General features: G+C 45.0%; 1 protein-coding gene across 11 annotated transcripts in view; it reads right to left on the bottom strand.

Moving 5' to 3' along the window:
• Positions 1-20,884, bottom strand: part of Npas3 (neuronal PAS domain protein 3) — an 819,740-nt gene that overhangs the window by 214,692 nt on the left and 584,164 nt on the right. For all 11 annotated transcript variants that reach the window (XM_057783322.1, XM_057783323.1, XM_057783321.1 and 8 more), the window contains one exon: positions 17,125-17,214. In XM_057783322.1, coding sequence (XP_057639305.1) covers positions 17,125-17,214 — 90 coding nt within the window. The remainder of the gene's footprint in view (positions 1-17,124; positions 17,215-20,884) is intronic.

The raw sequence follows: 20,884 nt of genomic DNA on the forward strand, positions 1-20,884 counted from the left end.
GCCTTGAAGGTTATAGTACTTTTGCTTCAGGTCTAGTACTTGGCATCCTTGTTGGCCACCATAATGCAGCCAGCTGCCCCGAGTTCCTGCCAGCACAGACCGAGCGGCTACTGTGGCCAAGCCTTCCTCACCGCTATTTATTGGAATCCCCAGCAACCATGAGCCCTGAGAAATCTTCCCTACTCTGAGTTGCTTCCGCCAGGTATTTTTGGTCATGATGACCGGAAAACTAACAATTTCAACTATTCATCTGAGTAAAATACTCTATGAGTGTTGATGGACATGCAATCAACAAATATACATTTAGTGCCAAGAAACCTGGCCCCTGTAGATGCTTTTTAAAATGTAGGACAGGTCATTAGTGCCACTGGTCAATTTTTGAGTGGGCAAAAGACAGCTCTCAAGAGTTCATCTGACTTATGGAGTGAGAAGAAGTTAATTCACAGCTCTCAGAATTCCAAAGAGAACAGCCAGTAACAATCCCCTTTAGAAAGAAATAACCAGGGAGAACAGCCTGGTGGTGTCTGGGGCACAGAGGGGAAGTGTGAGCCCCGTGAAGTGTGAGCCCCTTGCCGTAAAGGGGAGCCTTCCTGCAGGCCCAGAAGCAATGGGGTCAGGTGACCATTGGCTGAAGCCTCCAGCACCTTTGTACATTGATGGCCTAGGGCGGTTGTAGCAGCAATAGGCCACAGACCAGCTCAGTGACACAGTGAATCACGGCGAGATGCTCACACTCATGGTGCGTGAGAACGCAAGAGTGAATAAGGGCTGGTGTCCCACACTCACCTTCCGGGGCCTGACCCCAGTGACCTACAACTTCCTATTAAGGTTCACTTCCAAAAGCTGCTTACCAAAGGCCTCAAAGGCTGAATCTTTAACATAAGGAGGTGATTGGGGTGGGAACTCCCAGAGGCAAACTCTAGCAAGTTCTTTTATTTGCCTTTGGAACAAAGGATTCATGAGTCAATTCTCGTTCTACGGACCAGTGTATCTACAGGTTCCGAATTTTAAGTGGCTTCTATTGCTCAGGCTCTCCCCAAACACTCATTCAGTAAAGTTCTAATTTCCTTTATCCCGAAAGGGCCAGGGATCAGAGAGGTAGTTTTAGGCAGGCAGGGAGGGATCAGAGAGGTAGTTTTAGGCAGGCAGAGGAGCCTCCAAACTGTGATCCCTGCTGTCACCCACAGAGAGCCCCAGGCGTGTACTCTGAGGGAAGTCCTATGGGCTGCACCTCACTATTAAGGAATCAATGAAGCACACACTTAGGCCTAAAACCCCAGAAAGCAGTACATCGATATTGGAAGAGTGTGTGTGTGTGTGTGTGTGTGTGTGTGTTAATATTAGTAATCTAAAGAGCTACAAGTAATCCTTAGTACAACTGGGCATAAAAGCAACATGAATCAAAGGCCCCTGGGAAGAAAGTGAACCCTGTTTCTCATCGGGGAACTGCTTGTTATTTTCATCACGCAGTTCGGTACCAGCTACATGGTCGCTTAGATTAGATTGACCAAACCAAAGTCCCAATAGCTCGATATCTTTCCTCAATGACACAGGTAAATTGTGTGTGTGTGGGAATGTGGCTACATGGTGGTGCTAAAATCACACTGCCATGCCTGCCTTTTTACATTAATGCTGGGGATTGAACTCAGGTCCTTATACATGACAAGCTCTTTATTGATGGAGCTACTTCCTAGCCTGGGAGAAATAATTCTTATACCTCATAGCTTCGGTCTTGCAAATGATAAAGTGGATCCCATGGACACATTCTCTTTTAAAAGAAAGATTCGTTTGAAGCCTCCTTTCCTCAGATCTATCCATCCATCTGTTCTCACACCTCTGTGAAAGACAAGGATTTGGAGGGCAGCATTCCGGGGCTAATTACTTCCCTTGTTGCAATTCCTCAAGTGCCTGATTTCTGCTCTTTATTTGTATAAACATGTCACGGTAATGTCCGTGACTTCACGTGAAACACACCCAGGATCCAGTCAGGACGCCTCGTGAGTGGCAGGAGATGCTGAATGCTGGGCGTCCCTCCAGATGTGTATCAGAGGAGAACATTGTTAAAGTGGGCTCTTCTGATCACGTTCAAACAAGAGAGGTGAGTCGGTATGAGGACGTGACACGGGGGCCTCGGGCCCACAGGCAGGGATATCTCAATGTTTTTGCTTTATTTATTGAGACCTCCTCTCCTTTACTTAATGGAGAGAGCCGGGTTATTTCACACTGCCACCAAGCCATGGCTTTTTAAATGATTCAGGGAAGTATAGCTTTCATTTAGGTTTGTGCCCTCCAGTCTGTTTATACTGGTCGATACACTTGTCTGAAACATATAATGGATTAGCACATCATTCAACAAGCTAGTCAGAAGGCAAGCTTAAGGCGACAGACACCAAAAAGTAAATTACAGTCAGTAGTAGGGGTAGGCCATGCCTAGAGCGGGGAAACATCGTATCAGCACAAAGCCTGTATTCTCTGAGAATGGTGGAGGAACGGAAAAGGGATGAAAAATTTACACTCAAATATAATAAAACAATCGGCCCCACAAATTCATATGGTACTCTCAACTGTGTGGCTTATGGGGCTGAATACAGAGAGAAGCTGCCATTGCGCCAGCCCGCACACTGCAGCCTCAGCTGGAAACAGACACACACGGCATTTGTTTCGTTAAACGGGCCCACTTTTGCAAGCAGGCATAGATCACAGCGTACTTTAGCCACTCCACTTGTAGAGTGGTCATTGGGCCGTAGGTTTGTACGAGGCAGTGCAAGGGACAGGGAGGACTATGGGGGACGAGGCAGGGAACTGAAACAGACAGCTATCCTTCCTCTCCATCTTCTCTCCTTCTTCCATTTCTTCCTCTTTGAGCAACAGAAGCCAGGATTGAGATACATCCTCAAAGTTTAACATAACCTACTTTGGCATGAACCGAATCGTCACTGAGGTGGGTGGAGTACAGTTAGAATTATTAAACAGGTTTCCTTCACATCGCTGGCAGCTAAAGGTAAGATTTAGAAAGGAATCTTCAACTCCTGGAGGTGTTTTTAAAACTTCACCGTAAAATAATTTCCAAATGATGACGCAGGCTCCTGCATCGCAGAGAGCTTCCGGAAGGACCGTGCTCCTCTTGTTTTCTGAGTCAATGCACCATTGCTGCACATGACAATGCATCGCTATGCCAAGAAACAGAGAGTGGCGGGAGAGCAGAGCAGACAAATTTAGAGTGATCTGGCAAAATCTCTTATCCCACTGGGCTGTGAGATAAAAATACCAAACATGGAAGTTCAAAGTTAAAAATATGTTTAAAAAATTCTCCACTTTCTCCTTTCAGTGAAGATTGTTCTGTATTTAATGGGGTGGGAACTAATGGGCACAGTCTTTGATTCTGTCTCGCTTGGTGGCCGTGCACATCAGTTAAGAGTGCAAAGGACCTAGGCAGCAGATGCACCAGGGTGGCTAATGATTGACACTGAATGACAACATCAGGGTAGTGACATTGAATGATAGCAATTCATCGCAATAGGGGTTCTCTATAGCGGGATCCATGACTCCCTCCAAAGTCTCCCATACCGCACACCTCTATAAGGTTTGGCAGAAAAGGGACTGCATCACCCTTGTATCAATGGTTGGCCTTTTCCGCTCTGACCTTCCCATGTGTTTGCCATCACGGCTGTAATTCTGCATGATTAGACAAGAGGTTGGCCAGTCTTGGCAAAAGTTTTGTTAATGTCACACTGCGAGGGCTAGTGTGAGTTCCTTTCAAGCTCCCCTCCCCTTCCCCATTCCCATCGACACCATCTGTTCCTCAGCTTTGCTGTACCAGACAGGAAGAGCCTGCCTCACTTATGCTGTGGTACCATGCCCTCCCCATCGCCATGCTTCTCCTTTAAAGCCATGCTCCAATGGACCTTCTCTCGGTCTTTAATGGCTTTTCCCTCAGTCTCGGGATTACAACCTAGTTTTGAGGTCGCCGCAACTTAAACACGTTATCAGCCTTTCCTCTCCTCCAGACAATTCCCAACCCACTCCTTGCTCCTCCATCAAACTGCTTGGGAATGTGGCAACACTATCTGAATATGTTGCTTGTGCTTACTGCCCTTTAACCTATGTGGCCTCAGGAGTCAACTTTCCCCAGCGATCCAGAACTCTGGCCATCTCCCTGGAGGGTGGAATGACCTTTCTTTCTATTCCAGTTCAGATATCCAATTCCATTCTTCCTGTAAGTCTTTTTCTTTGAATTCCCCAGTGACAACTTCCTATGCCCCTTGGGGAAGATACTCTATAAATAAACGCTTACCTTCCGATCATTTACGCCCTCCCTCCTCTGTCTATGAGTAAATTGGAATTTCTCCAGGCTACATTCTCAGTAAACCTTCCTCACCCCTCTAAAAATATTTTTAAAAAGTGTGTGTGTTTCTGTGCCACAGAGGCCAGAAGAGGGTGTCAGATGCACTGGAGTTGAAGAGGGGCCTGATGGGGTGCTGGGAACTGAACTCTGGTCCTCTGCAAGAGCAGCCAGCATTCTTCTCCCCCGATCCATCTCACCAGCCCCACGCTCCTTCCTTCTTGAACTCCAAGTACTCTTGAGGACCCCTCATTGCTCTGGCTGCAGGTCCCATTTCATCAGCGACCACTTTCCCACCTGGAGCCACAGAGAAGCCAAACCCCTCTCCGGTTCTCACGCCCCTGCTCTCAACAGGTATGACAGCGGCTTCTCCTGGGTCACACTCTGTAACCAGACTAAGCTATAATCTACTTCCTTCCTGGAGCCCCACTGGGCCAGCCCCCAAGACAGCAGCCTCCCCCGCAAAAGGCCTTTGAACTCACCACCTCCCCAGTTTCCAGAGGCATGGCGCACCACCGTAACCCTTGGCTATCTTTCAGTCCTAACTGGAAGTTGCTTGTCTGTCATCTATTTCCCGTTTTGACCAAATTTATTTTTCCTAAAGCATGGGTTTAATACTGTCCATTTCCTCTTGAAACATTTTATAGCTCCCAAGGTTCTAAGGGACAAAACTTCCACTGTCCCGACTCATGACGTCATTTTTGATTTGTGCCTTCACTTTCCAGACGTCTCTCTCGCCGTAAGAAATAACCCTGCAACGTGCTTCCCCTTCGCCTAGACACCATCTCCTTCCTTCCCACGTGGAAAATGGCCATGAAGGCCCAAAACGTCAGCCCCTTGGCAGATCTAAGGTCTCCAGGCGGAGTTAGCCACGTCCATTTGTGGTTTCCATGGCGCTAGGACAACAAGCAACACTCAGTACTCACGGAAGCATTTGAGATCCATATGAAGGCCACTGTCTGTGGCCTGCGGGGTCCACAGTCTCTATCACAGACACCCCCACCATTGAATCTTGGTATATTTCTAAAATCATCAAGTATCAAGATACTTTAGGTACATCTATGGGACTTTCCTGAGATTTCACAACATACTGACACAGAGAGACTCTGTTTTATGACTCTAAGCTGGATGCTCCAAGTCTCAGGTTCTTTTAACCCATAAAATGTGAATGAATTGAAATTGTGAGCTAACTATTTAAAACTGCCCAGAAGCAACTGGTAACAATAGGTAACGGTGGGACCAGCCCCAATGCTGATTCTGTTCCTTTCTGGTTGTACAAACTTGTGTAAGCTAATTAATCTCTGTGTCTCAGTTTTCTCATCTATAAAATGGGGACACCAAGTGAACATTAGGAGAAAGGAGGCAGAGACAGAGAGGACATGGAGACAGACATGCTAAAACTTTGCTGGTAGGCCACAACCATGTGGTGACGCACAGATTAATGGAGATGGGTTAAATTAAGACGTAAGAGTTAGACAATAAGAAGCTAGAGTTAACGGGCCAAGCAGTGATTTAAATAATATAGTTTCTGTGTGATTATTTCGGGAGTCTGGGCGGCTAGGAAACGAATAAGCGGCCTCCTTCAACATATATTCAATAATATATGCACATAAAAAGTGCTTAATAATTATTATTAATTGTGAAGTCACACTTATGACCAAAGGACTACAGAGTGAAGGAAGAACATCCCCGAGAAAGCTGCAAGATGGGACAAGCCAATGAGCTCAGAGCACTACCTCAGAATTGTTTAGATTTTTATGAGTTTTTAATGCATTTCCCATTTTCCACATCCTCAGACACCCTATGAAGGGTTTGGGGAATGTAATAAATATGAATTGACTACGTCTAAATGCCTGCAGTCAGTAAAATCGGTATGTATTCTCGAAATGAAATACTCTCGTTAGGAAGAGCGTCAGCCCGTCCTTTGCATTAGCTGGGAAGGAAAGGGTAGTGACGAGGAGTCTGATAGAACTCCAGTTATTGACACCACTGACCTATAAACATATCCCCTTCAGCGTGATCTACGGCACAGCAGAACCCTTGTTTTTGTATAATTGCTATTACCAAAAGCCTTCCAATTTCGAGTGCTCAAACGAGAGCAATTCATATTTCAGATAATCTGCCAACGAGGAAAACTAATTTCAAAATATTTGATCATAAAAGTTGTCCTCAGCTTCTACAGAGATAATTTAGCCGAATAATATCAGATAATCTGAAAGCAGTCTTAGCAGGAAATTGCTGGGGACTCCATCTAAGAGCCTTCATTTGCACTCATATAAATGTACGGAAAGTGTAGGAGACTTTGACAGCCTGCCATATGTGATCTCACTGCACAGCCTACCTACTTTGCCATCCAAAGTTATATCCTTTGAAGCATTGCCAGAACTGCTTTACCCCAGTAGATATGCGAGATGCGGTCTTTAAAAGCGATACCACTCCTTTCTACTCTGACTAGTTGGGGTAGCATCTGCTCAACTAAATTTCTTTGAAGGTTAAAAATAGGATAGCCTACTTCCTCCAGGCTCCCTCGTCTGACACTGCCCCAGTGCTGGGGGTGAGGGAGGGGATGATACACACCCACTGCAAAGGGAGCTAACTGTACAGAAGGAGCCTGCAAGACCTTAAAATCCACAGTGTGGGCTGCTCGAGGTTAGGAGCCTGTTAGGAGCCCCGCAACACCAAGTTGGGTTTTCGAGATCCCAACCCAGGCACATTTTCTTGCTTCCCCACTGACTGGATTGTCTAACACATACAAAAGAACCCAACCAGAAACCGACAATAGGAAATACCACCGACAGAGTGTCTTAATTTTATAAACAGCAAATGAACGCTTGGATCGCATCTCCTGGAAACATTTGCTTTTTAGAAATAGTCAGACTTGGCACTCCGTCTCCTCAGCACTGCTGACAGTTGTAGTCAGTTATTACACTGTTGTGACTTGGAAGCGGATGCCCCCAAACAGTTCAGAATTAGTAACATCGCGATTTCAGGATTGTCTGCTTGCTCACCCAGGCTGCTTTTATAATGATTTTAAAAGGTACTATCTGATTTCCTGAGCGCCGCCCCAGGTGTTCTCTGGGGATAATGAATGGATAAACATATCACCCAGTGTCACAGAGCAGTTGTGACATTTTCAAAATATCTTTAGTTCAACTCCTGCAATTTCAATGTACACCACACCCAAGGCTGCAAGCCTATGCTTTTACTAAAGAGCTGAACGATTCTTGGTAATTGCCTGATTGACTTGGAATTGAAAAGGTTCCAAAATGTGGAGAAGCAGCAGCGTGGTCCTTTCTTAGTCCTTACGTACTCATAACTGCAATGGAAGAGACAGGAAGTCTATGGTTTTAGTGCCTGTTCACCCGACTTATTCTTGAACTTTTTCTCATCCAGTCTCAGCAAGGCACAGACTTCAGGAAGTGGCAAAGGACATTTTCGTGGCTCTTGGCAACCAAGCCTAAGGAGGTGCCAATGCTCACAGGGAGGGTTGAGTCCTATCGGTAGAGCACCTTGTTTCCCATGTCCTTCCTGGGTGATCTTAGCACGGAAGGCCTCTGAATAGCTCATCCCCACGCCTCTCCTGTGCACCTTCGCATACTGAGATAATCAGTATAGTCAAAAGCAAGAAGGAAGGAAGCCAGAACTAAAGAGACATCTGTTAGCACCCACCCATCGTTTGTGGCATCAGTTGGCAATTTCACTAGTCTTAACATTCTCCAAACAAGGCAGACCTCACACTTCACAGGAAAGAGTCATCTTGGGGCTAGTATTTTCTGGAAGCACTTCTCTGTATCTGCCCTGTGCAGGACCAAGTACATCATGTGAAGATGTGTTTAGCTCCTAATAAATACCAAGTTCAATAATTAGGAAGGTTGATTTGCTAGTCGCGGTAGAAGCAAAACCTGGAAGTCAAGATGGCTGAATCATGAAAACCAGAGATTTGTACCACCATCTCCAATGTCTGTCCCTTCAAGCCTTAGCCCCTTCCCAACTGGTGGCCAGTGTCCATTGCTTGCATGGCAAAGCAGGCTTAAAGAACCCACCTGCTTCCCAGAACAATGCTTCTCCTGGTCAACAAAGCCAAAGGGGGAAGGGATGCTTAATACAAAGCTTGCTTCTGTCCAAACTTTGGCAACAACAACAACAAAACACACAAACAAAAACAACCTAAACATAATGATGGTTCTTTACCCAATGACCAAACGCTCTGACCACATACCCCTGAGATCTATCAAAGCACACGCTGGGGCCTACTGGTACACCTTGTAAACTGTGCCAAGGCCTTCAACTACCCTGAAAAACGTCCAATCTCAGACTACCTCCTTCCTTCCCAGTGAACACTTCTCTCTGCATATTCCCTTGCTCTCTGAAAGTTTCTGTGGTTATTGAAAGCAATAGATTTAATTTGCCAGCACATTAAAAATTAACAGCAGAGGAGGAAGTTTTCATCTTGTTATCGAGTGTGGTAAATCTGTAGTTCTAGGAACCTGGAAGAGGAGGAGACCCCACAGGAAAATAAGGTTTGCTGTTTAGTGAACTGGAAATTATTTATATCCATAGACAAAAAAAAAAAAAAAAAAAACACGGTAGGTACAAAACCCAATCCAGAATATAGCCAATTGTGTCTACTATTAACACTTAGCTGTATGTGAATATACACTCACATAGATATACACACACCACATCAGAATGGCTAAAGAAATTGATATGGCTGACATCATTCTTTTTCAAAGGGATGGTTTCAGGGAAAATGAGTTTTTTTGTTTGTTTGTTTGTTTGTTTGTTTGTTTTTCCGAAACGAGGGAGTAAGGATAAGAAAGACAGAAAGCCATGGGATATCTGGAGTTTAATACCAACATCAACTCTCAGGTCATCAGTCTAGTTATAGAATTTATGCAAAAACCTATAGTTTATTTCTTATTATTTTTCCACAGCAATTGCTGCCATGTTACCTCTGTCCATGACTTCTCATGTTAGCCATAAGCCCTAAGACAGACTGAACGTGTGTATCTAGAAATGAAATTTGGATTTTGCATGAATTTAGCGATTTCTTGACCTCCTTCTCTGCAGGTCAAGTTATTTCTTATTCCTCCTCTGAGCAGCTTGCCTTCACTCATGGCTCTCCCAGGGCCCAGCTACCCGAGGAAGGAAGCTGGCTCAGGTGGAGGGTATTATTTTGCATATATTGTCTACATAAGCACCACATTATGGACAGAAATTATCTTTACTTTCCAACTTTGCATAATAAAATAAGCCATAAAATTAATACCATATAGAAAATAGTGCTTGCCAGGCAAAGAAATGTACATTGCTTTCTAGAAATCCAGGGACATTATACTGCCTGTGCCTGCATGAATAATGCATGGCTTAATTCAGAAAAACACCGTTTCATTATTTAAAAATGAATAAATTACGGACTTAGAACGATGGCTAAATTTCCTGAATCTTACTTTTGTCCCGTTTCTAATTCAAAAACAGAACTGGAAAATAGGATACTGTCCCCACAGATAAAGCGAGGGTGCTCCCGAGGAAGCGTTTTTGGCTTTGCATTTCTTTCTCTACAAAACGAAGAACACTGTGTCTCATTTCTTCTCTGGCTCACTTGAGCGCTAGAATTAAGACGTTTAGGGTCTTCAGTCTGTGTACTTGACAATGCTGAGCCTATCCTGAGCTGTCCTGAAAGTCTGTGATTCAGTCTAACGAGAAAGGTGCCCAGGGGTCCTGTGGTTTAGCCTTACTGCTTGGGAATAAGTAAAAATAACACGATTCTCATATAGGGTGCCGCTGTAAACCTCTTCAAACCGACACTGGCTTCTTTTGAAGATCTGTTAAAAACAGTCCCATTTGGGGTCTGAGGAAGAAGAAGAAGAAGGAGGAGGAAGAGAGAGAGAGAGAGAGAGAGAGAGAGAGAGAGAGAGAGAGAGAGAGAGAGAGAGAATTTCACCAGTAATAATAAGAAATTAATTTGGAATTAAAATAAGTAAAGCATGCCCCCGCAGTACATGGAGGCCGAGCACAATGTGACGGGCGGCAGGTTATTCAACCGATTTCTGGTGCTGGAAATTTGGATGGCATTTACTAGCGTAACCTTTCAACTCTGAGCACATCAATAGAGGCCGACAGTGGCTTGAAATATGATTCCTTGCAGATAGCATATCCTCATTCATCTGACTGGGCTGCTTGCTCTGTGCTCCACTGCACAAACAGCGTCTCCCCCACTTCTGAGAGGACACTAATAAAAAAGGCATCAATTTCCAGCTCTAGTACTACTGTGATCTCTTTATATGTTCGACATCCAACATTAAATTAAAATGCTGTTATAAATCCTACTTTCTGAATCTGGAATGGGTGTTGGGTTTTTGTCGCATGAGACTGCAGCAAATCTTGTCAGAAGCAAGGAGGCACGTCTTGTTCACTCAGAATTAATGTTGTGGATGAAAGACGGAAGCAAAAGGGGTTGAGGATGGTGGACCGAGGGTGTCAGAGGCAGTGGGGACTAGAGCTTCAGGCAGGGGATTTGATGCTTTCAAGAAAAGGTTAATCAGGAATTGTAATTATCAGCCACAAGCTGTGTGGCAGGAAGATCGTTGATAAACACACATACGCATGCGTCCATGTGTGTCAACAGAAGAAATGAAGGCGAGGGAATTGTCAACTGTTCTTTTCAGAGACGAAAACGCTTTCCAGATATGAGGGGTACTGTGGGAACCCCACCACTTATTAAAATCTCTGCCCAGAGACTGCCACTGGGAGGCAAAGGCAAAGGCTCTCAGGGACACGGTACCTCAGTTGTACTGACTGCATCCTTACAGGCCATAAAACCCACACCCTCAATCATTGAATAACATTGCCAATTAACACAGGTTCATGTTTCTGAGTCACAATTACAGAAGGGAGGGGATAAAAATGCCCTATCTGTAAAGGGTCAGCATCTTCCATTTGGCTTCAGATGGTGTATGTTCCCCAACATCAGGGAATCTATGGGCTGCACCTGATATAAAAGATCCTTACCATGATCACTGAAGAAGTACAGGAGTGACGACTCAGCCACAGTCTGCAGAGATGCACAACCCTGGCTGGCTGCAGGCTCTGCCAGCTGAGCAGAATTACAGAGGAAAGAAAGAGGCGTGCTTGCCTACTTGGGAGGGTGGGGTGGAAGGGAAAGGGGAGAGCTAGCGGTTCAATATCTGGATCGAACAGAGGAACTTTTTCCCCCCCAAGGATCCTGCCGGGAGGAACCTTGACATACACAAAGTCAGAACGCAGACAAAGTTGCCCCCGTGCGAAGGATAAGGTCACCCGTGGGATTGGCGAGATTATCTCTGTCAAGCACTCGGACAGCATGCGGTCAAATGATGCATCATGCAGTCATTTTCGGGGGGGCGAAATCAATTTCTTCTCCAGGTCGCTCTTTGCTTTTCAAAGTGCCCTTGTAGGCCGTCATCAGCGAGCATTTATCAATTTAAATGCTGTAAATTGATAATGTGCCACTGCGCCTTGTACTGTTTCTGAATTATTTTGATACTTATATTTGCTCAATAGTCTCCAAACCCTCAGCGCTCCCATGTTCAAAGGGGCATTTTTCTTTGTTACATGCACAAGTGATGAACTTTCTATGGTTCGTGCAGGAGAATGCAGACATCCCGGTGGCAGGAGAGGAGGTACCAGGATGCAAAAACAGTATATTTTACTACTTATTTTTTCTCTTTAAACTAGGGTAGTCCCGCTTGGAAGAGTTTTAAAAGGAAGATATAAAGCTATATTTGCACATATATAAGCTATATTTGCACATAAGGAGGACCAGTTATCCCTGCACTGCATGGATTTAGAACACCAATTGTAAAACTGCAAACACTTGTATTCTACCCTTGTGAGCCCTGGGCTGGGTTGAAATCAGCCTACTTTTTCAGTCTTTACATTCTACTCTTTAGAATATGCTGATGCCAAACAAAAGTAAACATTCTAAAGAAAGCTTGTGTGTGCATGTAAGATATATATATATCTCAGAAACAGGTGAGCCCAAGGAGAGTTAACCACACACTAACCCCAACTCGATTTGCACATGGGCAGAGCTTAGGCTCGCGCCTTGGAAAAGCAAGAGAAAAGCGTGGCAGTTGCAGCCTCTTTAACCTCCAGTGATTTATTGGCCCTCAGCCAAGTTATCAGGGGAATCTAATTCTTCTTTATTATTCAAATAAACCACACTTGGCACCATGGTTCCCTTTCAGAATAGCTGCACAAATAGACTGAGCTCTGTCATTTATTTGACCTTGTACTTGTGTGCTGTAGCTATAATTTTATTTGCCATTCTATACAACAAACGCCGAGGGATCTAGAATACGGAGATGAATGGCAGGACAGGGAAAGGAGTTTATGGTAAACATACATCTGCATGGGTTTAAAAAAAAAGTCACTGATGTGTTTTCACCTTCGCCTCTTTCAGGTTTCATCCCCATGGCCACTCTACCCTAAGCTGATCTGTAGCTGTCTGGAGCTTCCCTCTGACTGGCTTGCCATGGCCAGAAACTGACATATAGGAGGGTGGGGCATGGGGAGAAGAAGGGAGTCCTTGGAGTCTATTGCAGGAGAGCCTTCAGCTGCTGGATGCGATGTCCAAACGCTTAAGCAGCACTCGTGGCCAGATTTTTAGTTTGCTCTAGACCATATTTTGTGGTACACAGGATTTGGTGAATGGGAAAACCCTTTGCTTGCCCAGGCCAACACCTGCATCTCCCACCTCATTTGTAAGAAGGTGTTCAGAAGCTGTGAGCCCACTTTTATCCCCTGGTCCACTGAGACCTGTGTCTTCTGCCTCTTCTGCTTGCATTGGCCACCGATAGCTCTGCTGTCAGCATGAATGGGTTTGCCATAATCTCTGTTAGCCTACAGAGAGTCCTAGGTGGCATTTACGTCCAGATTTCAAGCTCAGAAAAACCCACTTTCGTTGAGAAACGATGTTTTCTATTGTTGATGGCTGACTGTATTTCCCTTCTCTGCTCTGCTTGCCAGGAAGCTCACAGCTAAAACTAAAAAAGCTTTATTAAGGCACCTCCCTGAACATCTAAAACATTTATTGTGGTTTTCTCCCCCTGTAGAATTATCCAGTTTTATTTCTCTTTTTTCCCTTAGTCTATTTTGCCATTACTTTTATCATATTCATTTATCTTAAATTTTTTTTTTTTGGAAAGAGGAGATATAGCCAACACATAAATATTTCCCAAAGCTTTAAGCCTGATATCAACTAGAAATGCTTTCTGTTTACCATGCGAGGGATTTTTTGGATTCTTTGGTGAGACTGCTCCTTCTGTTTTGGAAGCAACTTCCTAAAAGCTGGCTCCGTAGCATTGCTACATGTTCAACATTGGGGAAGCCATTCTGTTTTCTTTCTTCATTTTCAGCCCTGCCAATTCCATTATGGCAGGGAGCAGAGCTGTCTCCACCAGCTCTAGATGCATTGCCAGGCACACAACACTTAATCTCTCTGCAAACCAAAATGAGCATTGCTAGGTGGGGCCCCTCCTTCAGGGCGAGGTCTCCTGGTCACGGTCACTCAAAAAGCAAACCACACCTTGGTCGCTAAGCACTATCTATACCTATATCTATATTCTATATCTATCTATCTATCTATCTATCTATCTATCTATCTATCTATCTATCTATCTATCTATCATCTGTCTACCTACCTACCTACCTACCTACCTACCTACCTACCTACCTACCTACCTATCCATCTGGCAGGGTCAAGGAGCTGGTGGGCGCCCCCTACTACCCAAGCTGGTCCCATCATCACAAAGCTACAAGAGTACTTTGCATTGAATAGTCAACATGCCAAGGCTCAGATATTAGAATATAGAGAAGGAAGCCTGTGTTGCTGTCTGGACCCAGGCTGTCCCACAGTGCTCACCAGAAGTCCCTCTCTTTGCCTTTCTCATGTGCAAAAAGAGACCCCTAATTCTCTTCAAAGCACAGCCATTGGAAAGCCAGCACATGGTGGGGAGGCAGGAATACCACATGATTAGAAATGCAGAGGCAACCATGTTGTCGTCATGGACACTGCCATGCTCACATGCCCACAGCCATGTCCCTGAGGACGTCTTTGTGACAGAGCCACACACTCTGTAGCAAATCTACGGGGAAAGGGAAGGACGCCTTTTCCTTGTCTAGTCTTTCATAGATTAACTACATAGGCTATGGACATTTGGTTGCCTCTAATGTTTCTGTACAGGTGTGTTGGCATCTGGGGCATGTGTGTGCCGGAGGAACAAACGCATAGAGCATATTTTCTTTGGGTGCCACTTCTGAGTACCCTGCACCTCAGTTCTGCAAGAGGGAACTAAAGACACCTGGGGAGGGTTATGGCTGAGGGACTTTTATGATTCTGTTCCAGTGAAGAACCTCAGCTGCTTTGAAAACTTTCCCAGAGTTAAGCAGAGGCCTCCCCGCTGCGGTTTATGCATTTAAAATACGTGCGATGTTGTTTTAATGTCAATCAAGAATTTTCCTTAGACTTCTGCTCTAAACCCATGTAAGCTGATATGGGGGGGGGGACTTTCCCCATTTATACCCTCATCTTTGCATCTTTGTAGTTACGTATTGCTTCATAATTGATCTCTCTATGAGCCTTTTTCTGGGCATGCCTGCTATGGCCCACACTACAGCACCTGCAGGAGATGGCCAGGCCTGTCACAGCTTGGGCCTGCCTCCGGAAGTCAGCTGGCTGCCTCCTGGTGCCCACTCACACTGCCATCACAGGAAGAGGAGTGGCTGGCCTCCGGGAAGGTGCCAGACCCTGGGTCACCTTTACACGGCAGCTTTAGAGAGCCCCGTTATTTGTTTCTGATGTTCAGAAAAGAGTGCCTTCAGTGTTGCCGCCGAGTCGTGGAGAAAGAATGGGGAAACCAGCACAGGGTTAAAGCCAAATTTCCCTTGAACAGATGATATTTCAGATGGCCACACTATTCCAGACGCATCAATTTCCTTGAAAATCCAATCCATATATGTGCATATGCTGTGCTGGCAGGAGGACTGCCTGAGATGGCCAAAACCCAAGCGCTAATATTCTTTTGGCCAGAATAATGCAATTATTATTTTCCTAGCTATCAGTCTACGCATACAGAGCCATCTGTTATGCAAAGCAAACATACACATCTCAATTACAGAAAATGCAGTTGCCTTGACAGAATTTGGACTACACCACTAACCAGGACTGTGAAATGTGTTTGCAGCTAGCATATAATGGATGCTTTTCAGGGGTTCCCTAATTAGCATTTACCTGCTTCGACTAATTATTCATCCTTCTTCTTCACGGGTTTATTAAACCCTGCTGGAGACTCCCCGCAAAACACAAGGGTGGCCTCAGAAAAATCACAACAGTGGGTTCCCAGCCCTCCCTGGTGTTAACAATACAGGGGTACCCCCTATTAGAACTGGAGGTTTCCAGACAGATTCAGATGAGGCTTCAAACCCATCAGAGGCTATAACAAAAGAGATATCTCAGGGAGATGCAAGAGAAGGCACACCGAGTTAAGACCGGTCCTTCCGGCCCCCTGATTTGCCAGAGTCCACAAGAAATTGCTGTGCACACTACAGTCAAGAGCACACATGTCCTCCAAGGAAGGGCTCATGACTGCATCCCCCAACAGCAAATAATCAAATGTGGCAGGGTTTCTGCTCCTTCCCCAGCCCTCCTCAAACAGCAAATCTCTCAATTATTTCCCAATGTCTTCCTTGATTTAGCTGTCTTCCAGTAAACCTGCTAACAGCCAGAAGGTTCCAGCCAAGTTGGTTGTGTCCCTTGAGCCATGCCAACCTTCAGGAGCTCTGAGTTTGGGTGGGACCTGCTTATGAGAAGACCAGAGACGCTTATCTCCATCGTTAGCCTGGAGGCAGCTGAGGGAGAGGTAGCTTATCCAGCTTGGCAGAGCATCATACACACAGGAACCCTTCCTGCACGGCCTGCACGGCCCTTTCCCAGGCACCACAGGAAGAGGGTCAAACTCAGTCAGTCACCTGTCCCAGAACAGATACTCAGATGCTGGGGACTTTTATGGCAAAAACATCTGGGTAATTAGCTGGATGGAAGACCTTATTCCAGGATAGGCTGGCAAGCTGTAGACGCAGCCTGACTCGGAATGCAGGAGAACCGGAGTGTTTGTGTTTCTAGAGAAAATCAAGGACTCTGTCCCTTGCCCTACAAACCTCTGCATTCTCTTCTTTCACCCCCCGACAAACACATGTGAGCAATTAAATGGCAAGCCATGAAAGGCGGCTTTATTTTATGAAATTGTCTTGTAGCATAGGGCCGATTTGGCCAAGGCAGAGGACTCCTTCCTGGCAGGAACCCTCCCTGCAACACATTTTAATGGTGTCTTTCAGCATTTCTTGACTCCAAATGACTCCTGTCATTGTGTCAGCTCCCAGGATAGCGCGGGGCACTCCATAAACATCCAGTAATAGGACACAAGGGAAGCGCTATTAGTGTGTCCCTCTCCTACTGGGCTCCGGGGTTTCAAAGTTCAAAACAACCATGGAAGAAACTTCATTTGTTCTCGATAAATTAATAATGATCCTGGGGGTGGGGTGGGGAGCTCAAGTTTCCCAGCACAAGTTTATTCCGAAAGCCCAACACAGCCAGCCTTCTCTGACTTAGAGGAGCCAGGCAGAGACCCTTAAAGAATAAATTAGATAATGCATGCTAAACCAAAGATCTCTTGCAGAAGGAAAGGCGGTGGACTGAAGGAGCCTTCCTATTCAGCACCGAGAGCCTAAATTGTTCAACTTACCTGTGAGAGGCCTAGGTAGATAGAGACGGTTTCGGAAATGTACAAAAATTTTCCTTCTTGATTTAGTGCAAATACGAAGCCATCCAGGGACTGTAAGAAAAAAAAATCAATATGTTAATACATATACACAGAGATAGTAATAAATAATATAGATAGCAAATAATAAAGCAACAAAGTGAATTGAAGTCATTTTTTCTTCATGTGCACTAAAAGTCCTAAGTTTGTTTACATCGCCTTGTGTGATTGAATACATGGGCTAAAGACCACAAGATCTTGTCTATTTCAGAGAGTTCTTCATGCCTTCGTCATTTTGACCACGATGCATTATGTATAAAATAAGGTCATGTTGATTTTATGAAACAATGCCTTTATGGGGGGAGGGCAGTTCTGTGGTAAGCACCATTAAATCAGCAAGCTCCTCTGCTAAGGGATGGAAAGTAATGAAATGAAAAGGGAAAGGCTTCTACATCATTTCTTGATTGATATGAATATTAATAATTAATTAATTAATTAACAAAGAATACTTTCCACACACTGGGCACCTATCGTGGTAAAGAAAATAAGAAGAGTTGGTGTATTATGGGTGTGTAAATGCTGAAACCTCATGTACCACAATCCATCTTGCCCTGGAAAAGACTGAGTTTCTTCTGCCCCCCCCCCCCCCGGGAACCAAAACAGAAAGAAGAAGCAAATAACAAAAGCCGGAGAGAATAAAAAGTTATCAGCAGTGTTGTCTGTCACTCAGAAGCTCCTGTCTAACTGTCATGGAGGAGAGCTGTAGTTCTTGTTTAGTTTGGCCAATGATGGACACCAGCATGGGATTCAGCTACAAACTCAACTCAGATTAGGAACAGTCTGTTTCAAATGCATTTCACCCCCTACCACCATCCTCCCAGCTTTCGGTCTGTGTTATTCATCTTCGCCAGGATGGGCTGCAGAAATCTGCACAGGGAAGGAAGGTTTAAATCTTAGAATCTTAGTGATCTTAACAAGGGCTGCAATTTTGCAAAGTCAGGAACCTGTGTCTGGAACAAGGTATGGGGAAACATTAAAGACATACTTTTTAAAGAAAATTGGAATGAAGGTATAAGAGCAGAAATATGCACTCTTGCAAATCTCAACGATAAAGTTTGGTCTACTTAAATACTGGGAAAAACATCACCTGTGTCTTCAGATTCTGTGGCTTAAACATGTCCCTCAAGGATCTTGAGACAGAAAAGGATTTTCCAGCACACCCACCATGCATGGGACCTTCAGGGAATGGTTAGGACAAGGGAATGCTGCCCTGATGACCTCACTGACGCTACTCCAGCTGGCATGGGCCAGTCATCTCAGGAACAGTTTCCCCCAAGGATGAGCTGGGTCCTCTTTCCATGCCTTCTGTCTCCAGGGCTCTCTTGCCTGTCTGTCTTCTGCCATACCATGATTCCTCAGGGAGGCCCTGACTAGATGCAAGTCCCTTGACCCTGGGGTTTCCCACCTCCACCAATGTGAGAAATAGCTAGTCTCTGATGGTCTGTCCAAGCAGCACAAAACAGGTTAAGATAATTCATTTTTATATATGGGAACACATATACATACATGTACATGTCAGCATGAAATGGGGACTTCCATGTTTTCTGACCCATTTTCAACATGTTCCCACACTGCCAAAGACCTGTGGAGGCTCCGGCTCAGCTGTCTAATTAGCGAGTTCTGAAAACAACTCAACGGACACACAGCCTTGTTTTACAAAAGGCAGATTGCACAACTGGCAAGTCCACACACGACAAGGCTCACAGTTCACATGGAGTCTATAACACGTGGCACGAAGTCTGCACGCACCATCTTGTAATTTCCTCATCTTATGGAGTAGTGGTATCACCTCGCTTCTCTACACACCGACACTGACAAACTTAGCCAACTAGACAATAAGCCCATCTTGCTTTGGAGGTTTGGCTCTGAGTCCTAACCGGCCAGTGCTTCTCATTGAAATACTCTTCATAGGGTATGCGTTGATAACTGAAAAGCTAAATGAGAGCGTTTCTAAAGTTATTTATAATGAGGGAGCCAATGAATTGTTCTGATTATAGAATCAGATCATTAGTGGCTGAAGACAATGGGGGAGTGGATTGACAAGATAGTTCCTGAGCTACCTCTAGACTAGTTACCAGGTCACCTTTGCTCTGTAGATTTTCCCCCAAACCAACTGGGAAATAAAATACTGCTAAGAAAAAGGGGGCATTCTGGCCATTGACAAAGTGACCAGAAGGACCTGGTCAGGCCTGACCTTCCAGGTACAGTGTTAACACTGTCCTGATATTCTGCACATGGGCACCAGGCAGGCCTGGCTAAGCCCCAGAAGCCGGTACAGGGAGAAAGTCTTCCTCCCTCAAGCAAGAAAAGGGTCTTGCTTCTCCAGTATAGCAAGCAGGAAGTGACCTGGGGTGGAAGCAGAATGCCAAGCTGCTACACACAGAGCTATGCCCTTCTGCCTCAAGGCTGCCTCCTCCTTGGCTATGCTCCGCGATTTAAATCAGTTTGAAGCGTAGCATCGATATTGGTTTAATTTTACTATCCCAATTTTAAGAGGTTGGGAGGAGGCAGGAACAGCAAATCAGTAGTATTGGAAACCAACTGTGATTAATCTGAAAGTTCTGTGGATTTTTGTTTTAATTCTGAGTTGAGGGAGCCCTCCTACACCGGGCTGTTGAGTCACTACAGGCTACTTTCTAAAATTATGTTTTTAGCTGCCCACTGTTTTCAACAGGCGCCAATTAAGATTCCGGGGTCAAAGGGTTAATTGCATCTTCTTACCCACTATGTGGAATTTTCTGATTATGAACTAAGGTTGGAGTAAGATGAAAAAGAACCTACACAAACGTTAACACTCATCCCTCCGCAGAAGACTTGCTGCAAGCCAGGCTAGAACCTAGCTGCTTTAAGGCAGACAGAGAAGAAAACCTTAGGCGAACAGTAAAAATGGCATTGACATCTCTTAAAGACACGCAAGGATAAGATTTTTCCAGGCAGTTTTCTTATTACTGGAAAGAGTTCCTGGCCATGCAGACGGGTAGGAGGTCCCTTTGTCGCATTCCAGTGAGTCTATGAGGCAGACAACCAGGAGTAGGGTGCGGATGGAGAAGTCAGAGGCGACACTGTCTCAGAATAATAGTGCCTGTAATTATAATTTATATCCCCCCGACATGGCGTGATGCAGACAGCGTATTGCACTGTTTCTTAACCCCCAAAGCTGGCTGTGCTTCACGGTGTTTATCAAGTGACGAGGTTAGTCCTTGCAGAGTAGGGAACGAACTGCAGCTTCACGATGCAGGGCTACTAATGTTTAATGCATTGTGCTAAATGGATTTATATTTGTCGGAGTTTCGTCTCTATTTTCCTTTTAAGGTACATTCCACCACAGCCAGATTTCTCAGAGTGAAATCTTACTAGGTATCATCACAGGGGCAGTTTGCATGTCTATTACCACCGTGAAATTAGTGCTTCCTTTTTCCACACGCCAGGGCTGAAGGGGAAAAAATTCACCCTGAACTCTTTCTCTATGACCCAACGCCAGTGAGAGAAGAGCTCCCAGTAAGCCTGGGTATTTTAATGACAGATTATTTTAAAGTAAACCTTCACCATCTGTTCCGCCCCCTTATTATGAATGCGAAAAGAACATATTTCACAATTACATCAGTAAAAAAAAAAGTGAGCTCCCCATGATTCAAATGCTCACACGTGTTCCCTGTCCCATGTGCCAGGCATCTGGGCTGCTCTT

Source organism: Chionomys nivalis, chromosome 10 (assembly GCF_950005125.1).
Source record: "Chionomys nivalis chromosome 10, mChiNiv1.1, whole genome shotgun sequence".
Lineage (NCBI taxonomy): Eukaryota > Metazoa > Chordata > Mammalia > Rodentia > Cricetidae > Chionomys > Chionomys nivalis.